Below are 23099 nucleotides of genomic sequence, written 5' to 3'. Positions count from 1 at the left end.
CTCTAAAGACTATTTTCCAATTGGACGGAAAAAATACTAAGACATGCTAACATCTGGCTTTTATCTTTAGTGAGAAAGGTTACATTCTGCATTCATTCCCGGACAAATTAATGGAGTCGTCAACCAAATAAAGAGGGGTTTGGACAATTATTAATGTACAAATCATACCATTAATAGGAGTCCATTGAAGCCACCAGACTCCAGTCAAGGTAACTGTAATTTTGCCTCGCTGATCATCGAAACACACGGCAGAAACTAAATAAAATTAAACCATGTTGGTTAGTCTTCCACAGTTCCAACAATGACTACTTCTGGTTTGGTAGAAATAAATACTCCATGGACAGACACAGATTTTTACCTCGCTGATCGTTAAATTGAACTCTTTAATCAAACAAAATAAAACTCATCTGTCCCAACTCTGGTTTGTTCAAAAGAAAACCTTAATTCATCGAATTAGATGTGAATCAGTGGTTATATGCTCCCTTTCATTTAAACTCTAAACTTTAAATGTTCGAACAATCATCAACTCTGGTTTCAGACTTTGAAAGAGAAACTGAGAAGGAAACAGGTATAAAAAGAAATTAAACCACTGTAACATTTTCTAAACCTAGAAAACGCTAATATGTTTTCCTTAAAATGCAGAATTTACTGTCATATTCATTTTTAAATTGCATATAAAATACACAGACTGACAGCAGAGAAGTATATTATACTAGTTGTGCAACATAAACACTCATGGGACCCTTTGTATTTCCTGTTACAATGTTTGTTAATGCAGCTGACAGGAAGTAAAGTTGGACCAAAGTTGTTGCCTTAGCAACAGCATGGCAGGGTAAGAGTCCATAGTACTACTGGTTCAAGAAGTTTCTGTGGACGTTTTCATGCACGATGAATAACCACATTAAATAATATTTGCGGGAATAAAATCATTAAAGGACTTATTTATTCATATTTTACTCAACCCTGTCACATTGGGGCTCTAAGCAGGCAAAAGCTGACCACATGGCCAAAATGATAAAATGACAACAAATTAGCCATTTTAAAATAAATATATATATATAACTATGCTTTAAATTAACTTTGTTTATTGTAAATATATGTCCACTCATCTCTGGACTGAAGCAACACTTTAATAGGCTCATTTAGGCCTCTTAACTCTTGATAATGTCAAAACAGCTGTGTCATCCAATATAATAAGGAATAATTAATTAGTTCACAAAAAGAAAACATCTCTAGGCTAAATCAAACGCCTAAAATAAACATAGGATGAGACATGTTATCGTTTCAGTCAAGAATATCGTCTAGTACATTTTTGGTGAAGCTTAAACTTTACATCTACTGACGTTTTCCCCAGTTTTTCAAAAAAAGAAACATTTTGTAGATAAATCCTTTAGAAATATGTTGGAAACCTTCAAGATTTTCTCTGGGATAGAGTCTGTGTTTTCTTCTTACACGTGTCTTAAAATAGTTCCTTCTTGATGACGGAGTTCTGAATTTAACAAGGTTAAGCTCATGCACCTTTAGTCCTCGTTAGAGGGAGTTCATATATCAGCAGACTGACGCTGTAGTGGCTGACAGTCTGTGTTTAGTTGGAGTCACAGCAGTGAAACCAGACTCATTTAATCCGTGTGTGTGAAGATTGTCTCATAAACTGAGTGATGGAGGCTGAAGCTTTGTGTTCCCTCATGTCTTTAGTGACGTTCCTGCTAACAAGCCTGTCTACTGTTTAGCATTACGGATGTTTTCATTATATCATGTGGACTGATGGAAACTTTTGTTAAAATGCCCCCGATGACAGTTTTTACAGTAGTTTCTTTCTGCTGAGTCTCGTCTCAGTTTTTCCCTGTTGATCATCAGATGAACCTCGACAACAAGCGGAACGCTGGATTTAGTTTATTTTAAAAACACAATGAGGAAAGAACCAGAAAATACCTCCCATGTGACTCATTGTTGCCGGAGAGAACACAAAACTCAGGTGTTTCCTAATGAGTGCAGCAGGAAACAAATGCAGTTATCTGTCACGTTAATAACACACAATGACAGAGCAGACACTATTAAGAACTCTTTGATAAATGTGACTCAAAGCGTGCACTTTGCTTAACATTAAAAAATCTACTTTTTAAAAACATGAATTTCCCAGTCAGAGTTTAAAATAGGGCAGATTACCTGCAGTGATAGCGAACTGCTGCAGCTGGTGAGCTGACTGTTAGCTCCCAAAGCTTCTCAATATTTTCTTTCCACTGTTGTTTACTTCCTCCTGGTCTTTTGTTTATATATGCACACTGTTTTATTCAGCAAAAAGTTATTTAAGGGGGAAAATAAAGCTCTAAGAAGACAATAAGTCCACACAGTTTATTCAAAAGACTAATTTGACTTCTTAACTGTCTGCAAACCAAAATTGATGAATGGTGCAACACAGCTTATACCAAACAATTAGTTAATCAATCACTCCTTTCAAACTAATCAAATGCAATTCAAAGTGCTTTACAAATGATTGACATAAACAAAATTGGTGTTTAAAAAAAAGAAAATGAATAGAAGATGAAGAGACTAATGCACATTAAATAAAATAAAGTATGTTGGACTCTCCAGTTTGCACCTGTCCCACTCACCTGTTCCTCATTCCATAATTACCCCCCCACAGTATTCACACCAGACCGTCTGCAGCTGCTCTTTGCCAAATTGTCAGTGTGTCAAGAGCATTATCTTCCAAAAACTATTAAAAACACATCAATGAGCCTCACTGATCAGTGTAATGGTCCTTCATCACCAAGAACACACACACTGTTTATTTTGACTCAATCCCACACACACACACCGTCCTGCTGCCACAAATACTCACTAGAGCACCAAACGTGGATTAATCCGCCGCTGAAAGTAGACCCCAGTAAAAGCACTTTTTCCTCCTGTTTAAATAACATTTTCTAAAAACTACAGCTCAATAACTGAGCCTTTTTATCAAAAAGGAAACTATGAATTTATGGTTCAGTTTTAACAATCCTTCAGAAGGAACCAATGGGTTCCATTGTTGGAATTTGTTGACTTAAAATGACGAATTACACGCGTTATTGTTCTAAACAATGTCACATGCAGCAGGTGTAGCTGGTAAAACTTCCATTAAGCTGTGCCAGAAAGTTATTATGCACAAAAACACCCTTTTCCTTAATTCCACCTGTGCTTTTCCTGCTGTGACGATCTCAAAAAACATCTTTTGTTCTGCAGATGTTTTCTCTGTTTTCCCCCTTTCGCTCAGGATGGACAGACTGACATCTCTCTCTTCAGAGCGCCTGGATCGAGTGCAGATGGACTGAATGTTTTTTGATGTGCAATTTGCCATTATTCTGCTGCTGTCTGATTTCAGTTCAGAGATGTGTCTCTAGCTAATTGCTGCAAGCCAGCGGGCTGTCAGCGGCTGGCAGCTGTGTGCAGAAACGTCTTCATCCGGGTTTTCAAAGCACAGCAATTTACTGCAACCAAAATGCATCTTTTGTACTCCATTTTGTGTTACGTTCACCTGTGGTTTCTATAGGCTGTAACAAAAGCTGGTTGTGTTGCTCCATCACATTGATTTTCTACAGTTCAACTCGGAGTCAACATGGTGTGAAGACGTTTCACACATGATGCTCCGTCCTTCACACGTTTACTCAGAGATCCTGACTCTCCCGCAGGAATCTTTTCTGTGTGGGCTTAATGCACATTTCTTGTCCTGCTGTCTCTGTCGTCTATGTTCTCCAGAAAACGTACATGTATAAACATATATGAACAGAATGTATGATCACCTGTATGAAAGGTTCGACCCAAGGTTTGGTGCAGGTGGAAGAATTGGAAGTAAGAGACAACTGAGGCATAAATTAAAAGCTGTGTTTCAAATTGCATACTTTTTCTTTTTACTATAATACAAACTGCAATCAATTTTTTTGCAATCTGCTTTTTTTTTTGCAGCAGCAGCATTTTATTGCCTTCATTGATGGAGACAGACCTGAAACATTAACCACTAATTCATCATGACGTCCAAGTTATGTTTCCATAAATCCAATAATACATGTATACATAATATGCCACTACTTTGTTGTGTAGAAAGTCATTTGGAATGATACAAAAAAAATAGGTGAAATTGGGCTGCAAGTGCAGTTTAAGTGACAAATAATTACCTGAAAGGTCAAATTGGAATTGAAAAAGAGTCACTTAGGACCATTATAGATTTTTATAAAAAATTAATTAAAAGGTAAATGTGGAGATCAATAAATTGTAGCTGCTGAGTTGTTGCAAAAACGAAGACATGTTTCATTATAGGAGTGAGTCACTGTGGCCTGATTCAGCTTATATCACAACACATTTTATTAATTAGTACATGACTGACTCGCTGCAGCAGAGTCAATTTACTTCACAGACGTCTATGCACGATGCTCATTATTGTACCAATGCTTCAATAAATAGAATTAATCCTATATATGAGATCAGTGGGGTTTATTTTCAGTCAGTGCGCTTAAACAGGACATGTGACCTCAATGGATAATATCTGGAACCACTGAGATAAGTCAGAATGAAAGTAACTGTGAGGAACTTTTAACTGGTTCTGGATCAGTCTTGGTTTAGTCCTGATCCTCTATATGACCTCCATCAGTAAACGAGACCATCAGAGAGAAGATTGTCCGTTTCTATACAGTTATTCTTAAAGCTCGTCATCGGAGCCACCGGGTCGGATTCTGGTGAAATCAGATGACATCATGCAGGTTCACCAGAAACACTTTTAGGTCAGACTCCAGCAGAGACCAGTCCACGGTGGACAGACTCAGATCCGGCAGAGACCAGTCCACCGTGGACAGACCCAGATCCGGCTTCACTGCACCTTTCCACCTGCAGTCGGAGCTCCGGAGGGAGGAGGAGAGCTCAGCTCCCTGCAGCAGCAGCGTCTCCTCTTCCTCCTTCTCCTTTCTGCTCCTCTGGTCCCCGCTGGGAGTCAAGCTGCTGGAGACCCAGACCGTATTGCTGGACCTGCTGGAGTGAAGGGAGGCACGGGAGAACCAGAACCAGAATCAGGACTGAGCGGGGCAGACTGTCAGATAAACACTACCACTTTTGTCCACAGGGACGGCCAAAATGAACACTAAATGAAATTTCCTTCTAGCAACTTTAATGAGAGAAGTTTAATATCCATCCATCCATCCATCTTCCGTAACCGCTTATCCAGTTAAGGGTCGCGGGGGTGCTGGAGCCGATCCCAGCTGTCAATGGGCGAAGGCAGGGTACACCCTGGACAGCCTATCACAGGACAGACATATATAGAGAAACAACCATTCACGCTCACATCCACACCTATGGGCAATTTAGAGTCTTCAATGCACCTAAGCTGCATGTCTTTGGACTGTGGGAGGAAGCCGGAGAACCCGGAGAGAACCCACGCTGACACGGGGAGAACATGCAAACTCCACACAGAAGGTTGTCCAGCCCGGGAGTTGAACCCAGGCCCCTCTTGCTGTGAGGCGACAGTGCTAACCACTACACCACCGTGCAGCCCAGAAGTTTAATATGTTGAGCCAATAATATAGAGATCACTTAGTATATTCTGTTAAATTATCCAAGGCCTTTTTTCCTCCATCTGCAGCGAACGAGTGGCCGTAAGTGTGTTTAAGGAGGCAAAAGCGTTGTTCAAATTCATAATTCACATGTTTTTGTATCATAACAGACACTTTAAACACAAAGCAGCACCTCACCTTCCGGTCGAGCACCGTAAACTCCTCAGTTCTCCCCACAGAACAAAACCACACACCACATCTGTGTCACTCACACACTAAACACTGAGATTCTGGAGCAGCAGAAAAGGCATTAAAAAAAAAGAGAAGCTCAACCCAAGAAAAGCTGCTCTATAATCTTCTGTGGAGTGATATTCTGAGGAGAATTTCCCTGATCCACACACAAACTCTCATGGGAACTCTTATTACAGAAGTTTAAAAATAACGCATGTCAAGCATCTTTTTTACTGTCTCACTACGGCCTCCGTAATCCTCACTGAGTCCGAATGTCAAAATAATAAACAAACGAGAAAAAAATCAATGTGAGTTTAGGCTGCTCACCATGTAGAAACAAAGATTTCCAATGCTGCCTCTTCACTTTTCTCTGTCTTCTATGAAGCAGGTGTGATTTGTGATGTTTTTTTCTCGGGGGAAAGATTTTTACTTTATATACATTCATGTTCCTCTTTCAGACAGTCTGTTAATGGAGGAGAAAGAGAAAAGAGAGAGAGAGAGAGAGAGAGGCAGAACTAGATGGAATATTAATGCTTTGTGTCGCACCGCCTCTTCATTCCTTGAAGGAAAAGAAATAAAAAAAGCCATTTTCACAGTATTGTGGAAAAAAAGGTCTGACCCGGGTCTTTGATCTCAATTCTGCAGCAGATTGGTGTGTGTGTGTGTGTGTGTGTGTGTGTGTGTGTGTGTGTGTGTGTGTGTGTGTGTGTGTGTGTGTGTGTGTGTGTGTGTGTGTGTGTGTGTGTGTGTGTGTGTGTGTGTGTGTGTCCTGGATGAAGATCTAGATGCTGAAGGACAGGAATCCCCGTCAGATCTGCAGGGAAAGATTCTTCTGCCCACAAATTACCGACCCGTCCGTGTGACGGTGTTGGACTGTGACCTCCAATCTGATCGCCTCCTTTTTATTATTATGAATTATTTTTTCTGTCCCCTCAGATTATCTCACACTTTCATTCCTGCCAGAGCAGAACGGAGGAGCTGCTGCTCTCTGAATCAGCAGCCAGGCAGAAAATGCGAGGAGAGGCGATGCCGAGGCTGCATAATTGACTTTGGATGGCGGCTGGGAGGATTCAGGTGGAGGAGGAGGTGGAGGTGGAGGTGTATCTGATTGGTCTATGAGGAAATGACTCTACTTCTCTCTTGATTTATTCCCTCAGTAAACATTGTAAACATGAGTTTATGGTCTCAATCTCTAGTTTCAAGTCTTCTTCAATACAGCATGATGTTCATTTAGTAAATGATGGTCCATTTAGAGTCAAATAGACCAAAAAGCAGGGTATGCTTAAGGACGGGGCTACACACTGATTGACAGGTTGCTACCAGAGACGTATACGGCGTCTCTACGTCACTTCCTTTAATTAGTTGCGAAACAAACCAACATGGCGACGGCTGTTATCGAAGATGGCGACGGCAAAATCGCCAAAACAGGAGTCCGCAAACCAATGGATGACGTCACAATGACTACGTCCACTTCTTATACATACAGTCTATGTTTTTAACTATTTGAATTTCTTGTCACACTGGGCTTAGTTTTTATCATTGCAGTCCCAGAACTCAGCAGTTACTTTGGTGAGTACGATGTTAATATAACTTGTACAAATTATGGAACAAAATCACAAAAACAAAGCCCTACATTGTAAAAGTTTTTGCAATGCTTGACCCCAAAAAAGACTCTCGAGTCCAACAGCAAAAAAGCAGGTTGTGCCGCTCGCTGTGGTTCGTTGCTGGTTTAGTGATGATTACTATACAGAGGTGGCCTCGGTTGCAGCTAACAGCCTCCTTAAATGGACTCCAGGCTCAGGACCAATGCATCTTCATCTCACTCGTTCACACTCCAGAAGATAGGCTAATCGCCGGGCCACCGCTCGACCAGCTAATCTCCTAAAAAACTCACATTTACTGGCAGAGTTCTGGCACCTGTCTTATCTGAGGAGAGAGGAGGAGGAGGAGGAGGAGAGAGAGGAGGGATCATCTCAGAGTAGAAGTCGCCTTTGGCCCTGAATTTAGAGTAGAACCGCAGTTAATGCAGGAGAAATGCTGGAAAACAAGCCGGCGGTGAATGTTTTCTCCGAGGGGTTCTTCTTCTCTGTAATTTAAAGGTCGACGCCCAGGAATCAAAGTTCATTCATGACTGCAGATACCTTATGTGTCAAAATAAAAGCCTGCATAAATGAGGCACATTTACGATGTGTTAACGACCCCCCACGCTAAACCAATATCTTAAAATATCTCCTTGTGGTTTTAACAATCATACTCACCCGACCCCCTCTGATGGCAGAAATCCTCCGTTGTTGCAGTCAAAAGGAGGAGATTCCTGCAGCCAACGCTCCCTCAAGTGGCAACAATAAGTCACTCCTCATGAGCGTTATTACCATGTTGGCTGGTTTTACTCTCTCTGCTTTTAGGTCTAACTGGTGGATGTGAACTCTGGTGGCTCACTGAAGCCCCCATGTGGACTGAAATGGAAATATCTGAGGTCTCCGCTTTCTATTACACCTCAAGGATAGAAAAATGTTCCACAACCTGAATGGACACATATTTTACAAAATGATCGGAATCTAGAAAAGGTGCTACACCAGCCGTATAGATTTTTGTACAAAAAAGAAATATGGCATTTTCTTGCTTTCTATTAACTTGAAAGAAATACTACTCGTGGAGAAGATCAGCTGGTTTCAACAAAATACAAATGTGTGTTTAAGAGTCACATTAACTAAAGCTGCAAAAATTATTCAATTAATGGATCCATCAATCAAGAGAAAACTATTTTATAGTTTTTTATAGTCTGGAAAAACACATAAAACCCAGGTCTCACTGCAAAATACTGTTTTCACCCTCTCAAATATGAAAGTTCCTGCTTTTCTCTGTTTTAAATCATATCACTGAATATCTTTTGGGTTTTGGACTGAATTGAAGAAACTTTCTATGCTTTTAAGCTTTGTTTTCATTCTGAAACTGTTTTATCTAATTATTTGTTAAGCTGTTTTAACTTGAATTTAAAGCCAAACAACAACGGTTGCAAATTAACATAAGCTGCTGCTCCACCTTGTATAACAATGTTGATCTATACTGTTGTCCTTGCTACAGTAAATAGAGCCTCTTAAATCCTTTTTAAATGTACATTTATGGTTAAACATGTCTAGTGTGTGATGGACTTGATGACTATAAACTACAAACTGTGTGGTATCTTTTTATTCTGTTTAATGAAAAACAAACTAAATCTACAGCTCAGCTTTGTACACTGCAACGCAGGAAATATACAGGATTTATTTTCTTCAATGAAAACCACACGAGCCAAATGAAAAAAAAACTAATTTAAATAAAAAAAACTCATGATTCTCTCAGTTAAAAGTCTGTTTGTGTTTAAACAATGTTTTCGTCACTCTGTCTTCAGCTCGTCTTCATCCTCTTCGTCTCCTCGTTGTGCGTCCTCGTCTCCTCCTGGTCTCTCTTAGCACCTCGTCTCTCGTCGGTCGTCTCCTCCACGCTGTTCAGCTCAAAGCCGCCTCCTCTCGGGTTCCTCAGCTCCCTCCTCTCACGTCTCTCCTCCATCTCTCCGATCTCCTCGGCGAAAAGGGTTTTAAGAGCCGGGATGAGCCTGGGGAGGATTTTAAAGTCCCCAAACCCAATCTGAGCAAAGAGGAAATGGTTATTGTTAATGAATTATAACTCCTAAAAAGGAGAGAGGCTCATAAATACTGTGGTTCATCCAACAACTTCTGCTGAGACTTACATAAAAATGGAAGAATCAGATGTGAACTACAACAAAATAAAGCTCTTCAGGCTCATATTAACACATTCAGTGTGTGGAACTGTTGGCTTATGAACTTCTCTACTGTCTTAATTCTTCTTTTATTAAATCCTTTGTAGAACGATTCCCTCATATCTTGCACAATACTGTCATTTGTATTCTGTTTCTATCATTGATTTAAAAAGGCAACAATGAAAAACGCTATGGTTAAGTGACAACAACAATTCATATCTATATTGAATAAACAAAACATACTCAATTAAAGCCAATTATTGACCTTGGAACAAGAAAAATCCCAGCTCAAGGTCAATTTAGTAACTTTTTCCTGTGCTGTCAACCGCATCACTTGGCCTTCATCAACCACCTCAACAAATCAGCTGAAAGCTCAGGGTAAAAAAACAACTAGTAAATGTAACTTCAACTGGGATTGCTTTCCCAAATTAAAGTACTTTATATTCTTTTGGATGATTGTATTGTTTGCTAATTGATTTATGGCGCCTCATAGCCGCTGATTGGTTCAAATTAGTAAATTTATGCAGGTGAAATTGCGAAGCTTAAGAAAATGGAAGAGTGCATCCACAGTTTTTCATAAATATTGAATTCATTCATGTTCTTAGGTTGGGGATATAAATCCCAAAATGTGGATATTTAAATTCCTTATCATTTTAAGAGAGCAATTTTCCAGGAATTACTCGATTAAAAGAAAAAGTAATGTAAAAAAAAAGCATCTCAAGATTTGATACCAGCTTTTGATAGTTAGGCAAAGAACACATCCCATTCTCCTTAAAAAAAACCAACTTAAATGTATAAAAATCCAGCCCAAGTGTAGAACTACTGAAAACTTTTTAAAAATGGCGCCTTAAACGATGCATTCAGGTGCAATCGTATATACGATTATAAGAAAAAAAGGCTTCCCTATACAGCCATTTGTTTGTGTATGCAGTGCAGCAGCAAACGTCCCCCGTCGTGTGTCTTACCCTCATGTGGTCGAACGAGATCCCCACTCTGTCGTTGAAGTCCTCACTGAACAGAGGGATCTTGGCGTAGCGCTGGCTGAAGTGGTTCAGCATGATGAAGTCTGCGTTCATCCTCATGCCGATACCGATGGCCTGCGAGGTCGTGCTGTCAGGAAGAAAAACACAGAGATTCTATGATGACATCTCACTAAAGCCTGATTCTCAGTTTTATGGACATAAAATATGTTTTTGTGAAGACAGACTCTCACTCTGGCACCGTAAAATAATTGTGCAAAAAAAGAAAAATCAATATCAATATCTGTGGAGAGTGGAGATATTTAATAATGCACTCAGACATAAGTGCAACCTCAAACAGCCAATAAAGTGCTTTTATTTCATTAGATGTTCCTTACTGAATTAATTCACATAAAAGACAGTTTGGCGACTTGAGTTTATTCACCTGTGTCTTTTCTCCACAGCTTCCTCCTCCAGCCCGTCCTCCAGTGTCGCCTCGTGGATCAGCAGAGTTGCATTCTTTCCTGCAAAAAAACCCAAATAAACGATTCAATGCCCTGAATCACAGAGAAGCACTAACAGCCTCTTCCCGTCCCGCAGGAAATCAATCAGGTAGTCGGCGTAATCAAAAGAACCGGCACGCCCCGTTTTTGTCCGAGCGAGCCGATGCCATCTATAATGAACCGGCGTGGGATACACTCGCCGTCTCCTGTGGAAGATTTACTTGGACCGATTCCAGTCAAGCAATTTAAAAGGAGAGTCAATGAAGTGGGATCCCGCAGGAACCCTTTTAGAAGAGCCTGCCAGCTACGAGACTGATCGAAAGCATTAAGGAATATCTGATAAATTATTCAGATGCAGCTCCATGACCTTATGTGAAGCTCTGGGTTATTGAAAGCCTCCGCTCCATTTGCTCTGTGTAGATACACTGTCAGAGTTAAATGTGGAACTGACCGGTGTGTACGAAGTCGTCGCAGGGCATGGTGTCGCCGGAGAACGCCAGTTTCCAACCCGACCGGTGAGAGAAGCTGCAGGCGAAGGCGTTCTTACAGTGACGCACCATGCACGTCTGGAACTGAGACACACACACACACACACAGAGAATAATAATTAATATATATTTCAAAAGAAACTTCAATAACATAAGGATGAGACGTTTAAACACCTTCTCCAAATCGTTCTTCGTCAGCATCGCTTGGATGAACAACTTCGTTCTCTGCTTGGGCATTTCGGCGCCGTCGCACAGAACTTTGTTAGAGATGAAGCTGAAAAACACAGGATGGTAAAGACATCAAGACCAGAAAAATAAAGATCTGCAGCCATGTTGGCCGCCCATGTGTTGCTCAAACCGAAATTAACTTAATTAAAAAGGGACTATCTCTGTACACTCAGCGTGCTTTTCATTATGCTAACATGAGGACGAAGAAGCTGAAGGATTTCCATAGTGTCGATCTTAAGCAGGCCGGTTCTGAAACGTGAAGCCAAAGCTGAAGTGTCTTAAAACTGCATTCTCTCTAATGTCCATCAGGGGGCGACTCCTCTGGTTGTATAGAAGTCTATGAGAAAATGACTCTACTTCTCTCTTGATTTATTCCCTCAGTAAACATTGTAAACATGAGTTTATGGTCTCAATCTCTAGTTTCAAGTCTTCTTCAATACAGCATGATGTTCATTTAGTAAATGATGGTCCATTTAGAGTCAAATAGACCATAAAGGAGGAGTATGCTTTAGGGCGGGCCTACACAGTGATTGACAGGTCTCAACCAGAGACGTAAATTGTTGCAAAATAAATATATATAAATATATATATACACACACACACACACACACACACACATAGACTCTGAGCATAAATGTGGAGTTCACATACTTGATGTGGTTGAGGATCTCCTCGCAGTGATCGTGATACTGGTTGAGCCAGATCATAATCTGGAACGGAGCCACCAGGTAGACCGGGCTGAACGCCTTTCCTAAAGTTGCCTAGGAGACACAAATAATGACGTTATTTGTTTAATAAATAATTAATGCAAACATTAAATTACCAAAAGGTAGGACGGCGTATAAGAGTCATAACGGTTAGAAAGGGATGTCATATTCTGAGAAATTGAATTTGTAAATTCAGAGAAAAAAAAATCTAAATATACAAGAAATAAAAATTGTATTAAATATTAAGTTTGAGGGGGAAAAAAATTAATAAGTAATAAAATGTGTTTTTAAAGGTTTTTTTCTCGTAAATGTTTTCTAAAATATTACACCCCTCCCCCTATATCATTATTATTATTATGATCATCATTTTGTCCTACAGTGGCCCTAATATACCGTCATACCAGAGTAAACAATCGTGAAGGATTTACAAATTATTTTTCTTTACATACCAGTGCTCGTTTCCTCTGATACAGCAACATTAGTAGCCCCTGAGGAAAAAAATTAAAAATAACTGAAAATGATCTGCTATTTCACGTATTAAAACAAAACTTGGTCTCATCACATCGTGCACAGCTTCTTACCGTGTGGTGGTCGGCGTGCATGTGTGAGATGAAGACGGTGGAGATCTTGGACAGAGCGTCGTCCACGGCGTCTCCGTAGTGTCTGCAGAGCTGACCGAAGGTTCCCTCTCCACAGTCCAGCAGCAGAGACTGACTCGGGCTGCACCCAGACAACAAACAAACAAAAACAGAGTATTATTGTACTCATATGACAAAAAAGGTCCTGTTTGTGTGGGAAATATAGAAGAACGTTTTAAGTATCAGACGAGTTCAGGTTATTCTGGGGCTGATCAAAATGATAATCAAATTAAGATCCCAAATATTCATTGATTTTAGGGATAAAATCTTTTTAATACACTTTAAATTTCAACAATTTCAACATTCCTGCTAATTAACAAAACTTTGCATCAAAACAAGACCTTAAATAAGGTTCTTCTTCTTCACATGAATTCAGTGCATTTTATAATTATGTAATAAACAGAATATATCTCTTCTACTCCGAACTGCAGCCGCAACATTCAGGAACATTCTTACAAGCTGCAGCTGTAAGTTGCTCCTGCATCAGCATGATAACGCTCAAAAAATGAAGTCAGAACTTCTCTACCGCCCCCTGGTGGCTGGCTGCTTAATTTAAGAAGTGCTTGATTAGATATGCAAGAGATTTATACAAGCAGAGCCTTTTAAAAACGTCACTATCGCAGGTGATCATTATCATTTAATGGTGGGAAGCCAAAATCATGGACGCAATTAATATTCAAATTGTGTGGCCCTATGTTATTCCAGATGAGGAGAAAGAAAGTCATAAGATTTGTTCCTCATCTTATCTTCAACTAATATTTTGTGTAAAATGTTGCATTGGAAAGTGATCCAAATGAATAGTTAAATTAAATGAAAAATAAGTAAATTTAAAGTGATGATAAAACCAAGAACAAGCAATAAACTCCAGGTTGAGTAGTGCTGCAAACCAAAGTTTTATAATCAACTTTTCATTTAGTTTAGTTGGGACTAAACACACATTAAAAGCATTTTAAAAGTTCATCTTCCAGGGTTGAAAGCAGAGATCCATACCTGATGTTAACTAAAGTGCCACTGACGTTTCTGATCTTCATCGGTAGAGCTGATCCTGTTCCCAAGAAAACCACCTCCGGGTATTTCTCACCTTTCCCTGCAGCAGAAACAACAAAACTGTATTTCCACCATGATACATGCTCGTATACTTTTTCCTTCACACCACTGCAGGACCATCCACTTAAAAGTAAGAAACACTTTGTCAGGCTGTGAACTGAGAAAACATTCCCTCCAGAGGGGTTTTCAAAAAGAGGATAAAACTCACCAGAAAGTTCGGCGGCGTCAGTGGAGCAGATCTTCCTGCACTTGTCCACTTCTTCCAGAAAGTTTGGGACCTCAGAAGCCTCTTTCACAAACTCCTCGGTGTTGCAGGAAGGGATGGCATCTCTAACGAACGAGAAAACAAGAGTCAAGAAGACACACACCGCTGCCCCGAAACAAGAAAACAGGGATTATTTTCACAGCTGACCTTGATGCGCCGCTACAGAACTTGACAGAAACAGAGAAAAACCACTGACACTTTAAAGACGAGGTTAAAAAAAGAAGAGAGCGGCCGAGTGCAGTGGTGCGTTCCAGATTGTTTTCTGTGACGAGGCAGCTGCAGAGTAATGTTGGCTAAATTGGGGAGGAGGAGGATTGAAGGACAAACTAACCTTTGCCACTCCATTACGGGTCGGAGCTGGAACTTGAGAAGACACTCGGCTCTGACGTTTGGGACATCTAGTGCAGCCGGAGACTCCTGGGGAAAAAATAAAGACGCGTTTTTTTTTTTTTTTTTTATTGACCACGTTTGATTTATCACTCTGTGGAAATACAGCTTCTGAGAGATGCTGCAGTCGATACTGTGATAAAGGAAACATGAGATGAAGACATGGTAGAGGGGATGATTATAAAGTAATGTGATGAAATATTATATGTGTAAGATGACAGGAGATTTTGCTGTGAGGAAAACAAGCTACAGATATGTACCAAATATGTGAAATATTAATGTGATATAAACTTATTACACCTGCAACTACACCTGCAACTATCGATTTCTTTCATTTTCAATTAACAATACTTATTATTAATCAATTCATGTCGGGATAAAATGTAAAATGAAAATTGTAAAAAAAAAAAGTCCATTAAATCATTTGCAAATATCTTGTTTTGTATAAATAACTTTCTTTTGAAACTAAATTCTGAACTGAGCCATGTTGTTTTTTAAAAAGCAGATTTTTCAGAATGAAAAACCCAAAAATATTTATTGACAGAAAATGTGTGAAACAGTGAAAAGTAGTGCCCTTTTAGTTTAGATTCCTCTTCTCTCTTGCTCATCTTTAAAGGGGGATTCATTCCATTTTTTTTTTTATCTCTTCAAAAGTTTTCAGGTGCTGATGGTTTGTTTTAACGTCCTTTATATTTGTTTTATTAAACACAGATATTCATCTTCTTCCCTCTGCATTTCTAATGGGATGCTACATAAAACCTGATTAATGTTTGTGACTGGACAGATATAAAAAATGTGGTTAGTTTCCTGTTCTGCACATTTCCTCCAACATTCAATGATTTTTGGTGTTAAAGAGGGCCTTGTGTTCATTTTCCAGCCAACATTTCAATTGTGATGGCTTGAAATTTATTTTAAATGCTTCTTTGCGATCTTCTGTTTTCCTTTTCTCTTTGGTGTTTTCCATAGTTACATTTGATTCCTGTAGGATTTTATATAGTTTATAATTCTCGGTTCTCTGTTCTTCCATCTGCTCTTTCATGAGATAGCTCATTTGTAAATATTTAAAGAAATTATTGATATCTGTACTGAATTTAGTTGCTGATGTTTCAAATGAGTATCAGTGGTTTTGTGGATATACAGTAACCCCTTTACTGCCAATTCTTTTTTTGTCCATCTTATTAAAATTGCTCGCCCTCTCTTTAAAATGTGCGCATTTTTTGTCAATTTACAAATATATTTTGAAAATATCTCCAATTTATTCCTGTTTTTTTCCAAACCCATTACTTCTGTTGTGTCTTTGCATTTCCTTTAAAATTAAGAAAGGTAGAGCTCCAATCATTATTAGTGTTTCTATTAGTTTTCATTTAGTTCTTGTTTGTCCATTTTATTATTAGATCTAATTGAGTTTGCAGCACAAATAATGAGAAATACATAATAATACACTTGACACTTTAATAAAATACTTGTTTTAAACATACTCTTAATGTTTTGTTTATCATAATTTATTGTAAATTTTCATATTTTCTATTTTTAAATAATGTTTGTACTATTGTTTATTGTCACGCACCAATTACCAAGCCAAATTCCTTGTACGCATAAAATACTTAAACGATTTAGATTCTGATATGAAGAAAACTACAGAAAAGTTAAAGTTTATGTCCCGTAGAATCTTTAATTTAATTTAACGTGTAAAATCAGACATTTCACCATGTAGATATATTGAATTAACAGATATACGTTTTTTTGGGTATACCTTTGATTTGTAGGACTTGAGTTCAGGAAAGATGTCCGGGTGGATCACGTTCAGCTGGGCCTGAATCTTGTGACTCCTGACGTTGTGGAACGTAGAGACCTGTTCGTTCAGGATCAGGTGTTCTGTTGTGGACGGGAACCTGCAAACACACACACACGTACACACACACACACACACGTACACACACACAAACTCTCAGCCTTTTAAAATAAAAGCAGGAATCTCTATGGAGTCCGTTTTCAGAAGTGGGAGAACACAAACCTCTCCATCCACTGTTTGTATTGATCTGTTGACAGAACGGACTCTGGAGTCATGTGGACCACCAACGCAGCAGAGTCCTCCTCCTCTCCCGTTTGGTATCTAGAGATGAAACAACAAAGTCAACTTTAATACTTTTTATTACAGATAAAGAAACAAGTCTTTGAAATTAACGTCACAAGATTTATACAGAATTAGTGACTATATTATGGACAAAAACTTCATTTAATTGGGATGAACTCCTTTTGGGGAATTTTCTACATTTAAAATCCACAAACAATAAAACAAAACAAAGTGTAGCTGCTAGAAAAGCAATTACACTCCATCTATAGAAGACTGGTGTGATATTATTTATGAAATATTTACAATAGAAAGAATCAATTTCTTAATGAGGTTTTATTTGCCGCTTTTGTTTAAATTTGTTTCATTTATTTATTTTATTTTCCCTCAAATTAAACTTTGTTCTAGATTTGCATTGAAAACAAAAACTGGAAAGATGGATCATTCTGTCAAAGTACCGAACTCAAGAGGACTTGAAAAAATGTAACGTAAATCACAGTAAACTGAACTTTCTACCTTCTCAGCTGCTGATTGGTGCAAAGCGCTTCCACAAACTCCTCAGACGGACACTCGACGATGATAAACACTGGTCCTGGATCAGTGGGAGTACAAACCTGCTCCGGCCGGATCTACAAGACGAAGGACAGAAAAAACAAGTTCAGATCTGAAGCTTAAAAAACAAAAGCAGGTTAAATGAGACGGATCGTGTTTCTTCACTTCACCTCTTTGCCTTCGTACGTGACACTTTTCCCACTCTTCAAAGCCGCTATGAAAGGACCGATGGCTGCCGTGCCTCTGTGGAGAGAAATGTTTTATAATCGTTAGAATAGAGTTTATGAACTGCAGCTTTATAACAATGATCAAATCAAATAATGTTAAATAATGATAATACACATGCTGGTTCCAGCTTCTCCAATGTTATGTTATTTTGCTGCTTTTTTTCTGTTTTATATGATTAGAAATTCAATATTTTGGTTGTTTGAATACATAACTTGGGCTCTGAGACTTTGTGATTAAAAAAAATTCAAATAATAATACAAATTTTAATTTGTTGCAATTATATAATGGTTTATTCAGAAAGTAAGTCTTTAATAAACAATATGATAAAACAATTAAAAAAATAATAATAATAACAATATATAATATAAATTAAAACAGTCTTTAAATTTGACCATTTCCATCCCATATAATTAGGGGAATAAAGTTACAATGCACTTGTTCCACAGATAATCAATAATAATAATAATAATAATAATAATAATAATAATATATAGAGCTATAATTTGACCATTTGACTCGCATAAAATAAGGGAAAAAAGTCACGACGAAAGAAAAAAAACTGTTAAAACAAAAATAAAAAATATTATTATTATCTTAATAAGAATAACCAGACATTTATGTAACATATTGAATACGACAACTTTAGATTACTTTCTGAGCAGATAAAAAGGATACTACTTTTTATAAAGTTTGGTCTAAAGTATACTTTTTAGTTTGTATTGTGTGTTTTTTATTTTTGTTTATTTGGGTAAAAGGAAGTAATGACACATATGCATACATGTAAAAACATGTATGAATGTGATAAGAGTCAACTGATAGCTTGTGTAATAAAGTAAATCTGTGATAATGCAGCATATCAGACTTAATCTCATCCTGATCAACAGAAACTAAAGATCCACTCACACAGGCAAACCGAGCACTTTGGCTTGAGCCACTAAGAAGTTTCCTTTCTTTGGGTGAAGCTGTAAAAGGAGAGAAGAAAAAGAAGAAAGTGAGATACAAAGTGTGACATCACAAACAGAACTACAATGTTTTTACTAAAGTTTCCTACCTTGCATATGAAGGAAACCGCCAGAGAATTATCTCTAGTTGCTCTCCGTCTGTCAGCTGCAAGATATTAGAAAACAAACACTGAAAACACATTTAACACTTAATTACAGCTGAATGTTGTTCCTACGTTTCCACTGTGCAATGCATTGTGGGACAACAGCCTCCATCTACACCACTCTTAATTATTTGGGGATTTTAAACCTCTTTTTCAAATATTAAGTGACTTCAGACGTCTTATTATTTTAAATATAAGGATAATATAAGATAATCCTTTATTATTAAGTGATTTTAGACTTCTTTCAAATATTAAGTGATTTACTTTAAATATTAGGTGATTTGAGACTTTTTATTTAAAGTATTAGGTGATTTTAGATGTTTCATTTACACCTGACTTTGACTTTTTTTTAACAGCATGACATTTGTGATTTTGAGTGAAATGTTTTAACCATCTGATGGATTGATAGGAAGTTTGGTTTTGGACCCTCGTGTTCCCATCAGGATGAAATGTAATAACTTTAGTGTTTGAGAAAGAATCTCTTAACTCCTCGGAGTAGCAGAAAATATTCACAAACTGTGAAGATTCCCGCTTTTAGTTTGTGACTTATGCAAACTCCCCAAACTCACTTTGATCGTCTCTGTCTGTGTGGACGCCGTCTCTCCGGGGGGAGGGAGGACTACGAGAGGGGCTGCTTCCTCCCGACTTGGGGGAGAGTTTTCTGCCGTCACCCCTCAGATCAGCTTCGAGAGTGAAGACACAAAAGAGTCAGAAAACCAAAAGCTCTTTTAAAAAAAAAAAAAAAAAAATAAAAAAAAATTATATATATATATATATATATATATATATATTAGACTATAAAAAGACTCACCAAATATTGGCACTTGATCAACGGTCATCGTCTCGTCGGTGTACGACTCTTCAGTGTACGGTCGAACCGCTAGAAATATATGAAACAATCAACATCACATAAATGATACTGCACCAAAAGAAATTAAATGATAAATCAGCTCAGAACATTTAACTTACACAGCTTGATGTCTTCCAGCGGTCCAGAAAAAGTCTTGATGGCGTTCAGATAGTTCTCCTTTTAATTAAAAAAGAAGAAGAAAGGATGTTACATTAAAAACCAAACATAAAAGTATTTCATTTGTATATATAGTTTGGTTGAGTTTCTCACCAGCTGTGGTGGTCCAGAGAGGACACACTCTGGAACACCGGTGTCCTTCAGGGTCAATATCATCCCTGCAGAGGAAACATTTAAATATCCCCATAATGTATCGATTCTATTCATCAAAATCATCTTCAGTCGCTTCCAAAAATAAGACTGTGTGTAAAAACTTGCTTAATAAGTGTGGTTATATTGGAATTTGTACTAAAATCTATTAAAAACTGATTTTATGATATACTTATAAATCTGCTAATGTTTTATGCAATATGTCTAAATGCAGGAAGTGTTCTTTTAAACATAAACTGAAAACCAATCCAGCCAGGGTTTTGATAAGGATTTATTTTATTCATTTACTTTATTTCTATTTAAGTTGAAACATTTAATTCTTTTTTATTTATATATTTTGTTATTTTGTTAATTATATATTTTATTGTATAGTTAAGATATAAATCAGCTGCAAGAGTTCTAACCAGGACAAAAACATCCAACCATTTACCTCCAGTCTTCCATAATGATTTGATTTGTTACCTGTGGCTTTCAAAATACAATTCAAAAATCATCCTTTTTGTTTTAGAAAACATTGAATGGTCTGACTCCTCAGTAAATCTCAAAAAAGCTGTCAGTTTATAACCATTCTTTTGAGTTTAAAGTTTTCTTTAATCAACACATCGTATTTGTACAGTATGCTGGTTTTTATGTATCTATGTTTTTGTGTAAAGCACTCTGAACTTTTTTGTATGATGTGGGGCTGTACAAATACATTTGAATTTTTATATTTTTTACTTTTTTCATCAGACGAATGTTACTGACCTGATAAACCTCCCACATTCTCCCAGCTCAGTCTGGTCAGGAAGATGTTGTCCAGTCGAGCAGCTTTCAGTCTGTCAAAAGGAAAACATGAGGATATTAAAGTTCTCCGTCTTTGTCTATCAGACTGACTACAATTATAAAAAATATAAAACATATTTGATAAAAACCTTAAACCAGCTTACTTGTGCTCCTGCATGAGTCTCTGTGTTCCTTCACCACAGTTGAACAGATATCTGCAGCAGAGAGGAGGAGAGTTTGTCAGATGTATAAAACAACTGTTTGACATTATTACTGTTGGATAACAGCGTGATAAGTTAAGATTTAATTATTTTATGTAAAAACAGTGTTTCTTCTAAAACTACAGTTGCTTATAGGCCCTAAACATTTAGATTTTTGTTGTTGCACATGTGTGTCTACATTGCGAGGAAAATATCAAAACCCTAGATACAATTAATCTAAACCTCAGAGCAGCATTGACTAGAAGAATGCATTGTCCATTCAGGATTCTGTGTTTCTGATGATATATCTAACAAAACAAAACAAGCAAGCAAACGAAAGAACAAAGAAAATCCTATTTTTGCATCTCATGTTTTGGTAAAAAAAAACAAAGGCCGTCCCTGGTGCATGCTGGTCCTGTACCTGCCTACTCTTATATTAAGTATACTAAACAACAAAAAAATTAAACGAATGACTACAAAATGAAAGAGCTATCTAAATATATATATAAAAAAACTAATCTAGAATAGTTAAACAATACTACTTATGAATAAAATAACTAAATACTAGCATCAAATAAATAGCTCCTACAATATCTATATGCAACCCACCTGGACGGATCATAACAGTTAACCTTATATCTTATGACCCATACTGTTAATCTGATTGTATATATTTTGGATTTGCACCTTACTGTTATTTAATCATTGCACTCTGCACACTTTTTATTGCATCAGCTGCACAACAACGTCCCTCTGGATGAATAAGGCTGCATGCTATCTTACTGTCACACCCTGACATGGAGTACACTTGTGCATCACTGCAGCAAAGTGAGAAGTTAAACCACTGGAGGTCAGCAAAAACAAGATTCTCAGCTTCTCTTAAAGAAACCACATTTACTATATTGTTTTTAATACTAGTGACAAGTCATGCCATCTTTTCTTTAAAGAGCAGTACTTTAATTTTACCTGCAACACTTTGTACCTTAAATATGTATGTCACATGTGACTTTGGGAGGCTTACACAGCCCTGGTTTTCAAAGTAAAAGCATGGGCTACTGATGACTCGTCACACATGTGTGTATAGCTTACCTGTTGTACTCGGAGAAGACGTACAGTGACGCAGAATTGTCTCTGCTCCCAGCACCGACCACCTGCAGGTACACCGTGGACGGTCCGTGAACCTCCCCCCGTCTGCCCCGGTTCTCTTTGGTCTTCACCCGCCGCAGAGGCTCCTTCTGCTTGGCCTTCTTCGGACCCAGCGGCTGTCTCGTCTCCGGGGTGTTTGTGTTAAAAGTCGCCATTGTTCGGAGACACTGGAAAACAGTCCGGCGGAGAGGAGAATGACAGCTTGTGACAGCCGGAGGAGCAGCAGAGAGAGCTCTGCCTTGAATCAACAGAAGTGTAAAGGACCTGAGCTTCAAACGGACCGTATTCATAATAAATACGCGACAATGATTTAAATAACCAGCTCCAATTATTCAGTTAATGCTCGTTTATACATTTTTTTTTTTTAAAAAGAACAAGTTACCTAAAGATAGCTGGCTGCACATTCAGCAGGATTTTTTTTAGAGGTTGGTTAACACATGTGACACTTCTTCCGGCATCTAATGATGACGTTTTGCGACTCTTGACGCTCATTGGTGTTTGGAATTATTTACCGTGTCTGTGGACCAATCACAGCGGCGCTTTAAGAGAGGGAGGCGGGGATAACACCAATAGTTTATTGCTGTTGTTTAGGTTACTGCTATTGAGTTAGTTGTTTATAAACATTATATACTGTATGTAAGAAGATTAATATGCAAATTAACTAGTATATATTGTGTATAGTTTGTATACATATATATCATTATGCAACAATTTTAATGTGTTAATGTTCATATTTATATTAATATTATTGTGTACTTTTTATTTTGATGCTTTGGCAACATTAATTCTTTCTATGCCAATAAAGTCACATTGAATTAAGTGGAAAATGTTCAACTGCAGTACATTATTTTCAATTTGAAGCCATCAGGTGAAGGTTTCGGCCCATCACTTTTAGATTTAAAACATTTAAAAGGGAACTCACCCAATTTCAAAATACATACAGTTATTCCTATTGTCTAAGTAAGTCCAATGTGCTTTAAACAACAAAATAGATAATTAATTATGCAGCATCAAAGTTTAATCACATCCAAACAGATATAAAACACTCATTCTCTTAAAATTAGCATGCAAGATTTGGTGGCATCTAGTGGTGAGGTAGCAGACTGCAACCAACTGGAACTTCTTCCAT

At 37.8% G+C, this 23099-nt stretch overlaps 1 protein-coding gene across 1 annotated transcript; it reads right to left on the bottom strand.

Moving 5' to 3' along the window:
- Positions 1 to 8921: 8921 nt before the first annotated feature.
- elac2 (elaC ribonuclease Z 2) lies at positions 8922 to 22375 on the bottom strand. The gene is made up of 24 exons (XM_054607340.1): positions 21914 to 22375; positions 20789 to 20839; positions 20607 to 20677; positions 19806 to 19870; positions 19655 to 19712; positions 19497 to 19565; positions 19255 to 19368; positions 18632 to 18687; positions 18484 to 18542; positions 17523 to 17595; positions 17317 to 17429; positions 16744 to 16842; positions 16483 to 16621; positions 14674 to 14759; positions 14286 to 14407; positions 14021 to 14117; positions 12974 to 13112; positions 12842 to 12880; positions 12337 to 12446; positions 11632 to 11731; positions 11421 to 11541; positions 10912 to 10990; positions 10473 to 10617; positions 8922 to 9374 (listed from the first exon to the last, which is right to left on the bottom strand). Exons 1-24 carry the CDS (start codon positions 22258 to 22260, stop codon positions 9135 to 9137), a joined length of 2592 nt encoding a protein of 863 aa, XP_054463315.1. The 5' UTR covers positions 22261 to 22375; the 3' UTR covers positions 8922 to 9134.
- Positions 22376 to 23099: the final 724 nt, after the last annotated feature.

The sequence above is a fragment of the Anoplopoma fimbria genome, chromosome 11 (genome assembly GCF_027596085.1).
Source record: "Anoplopoma fimbria isolate UVic2021 breed Golden Eagle Sablefish chromosome 11, Afim_UVic_2022, whole genome shotgun sequence".
Lineage (NCBI taxonomy): Eukaryota > Metazoa > Chordata > Actinopteri > Perciformes > Anoplopomatidae > Anoplopoma > Anoplopoma fimbria.
This window is presented reverse-complemented; position numbering and strand designations above follow the sequence as displayed.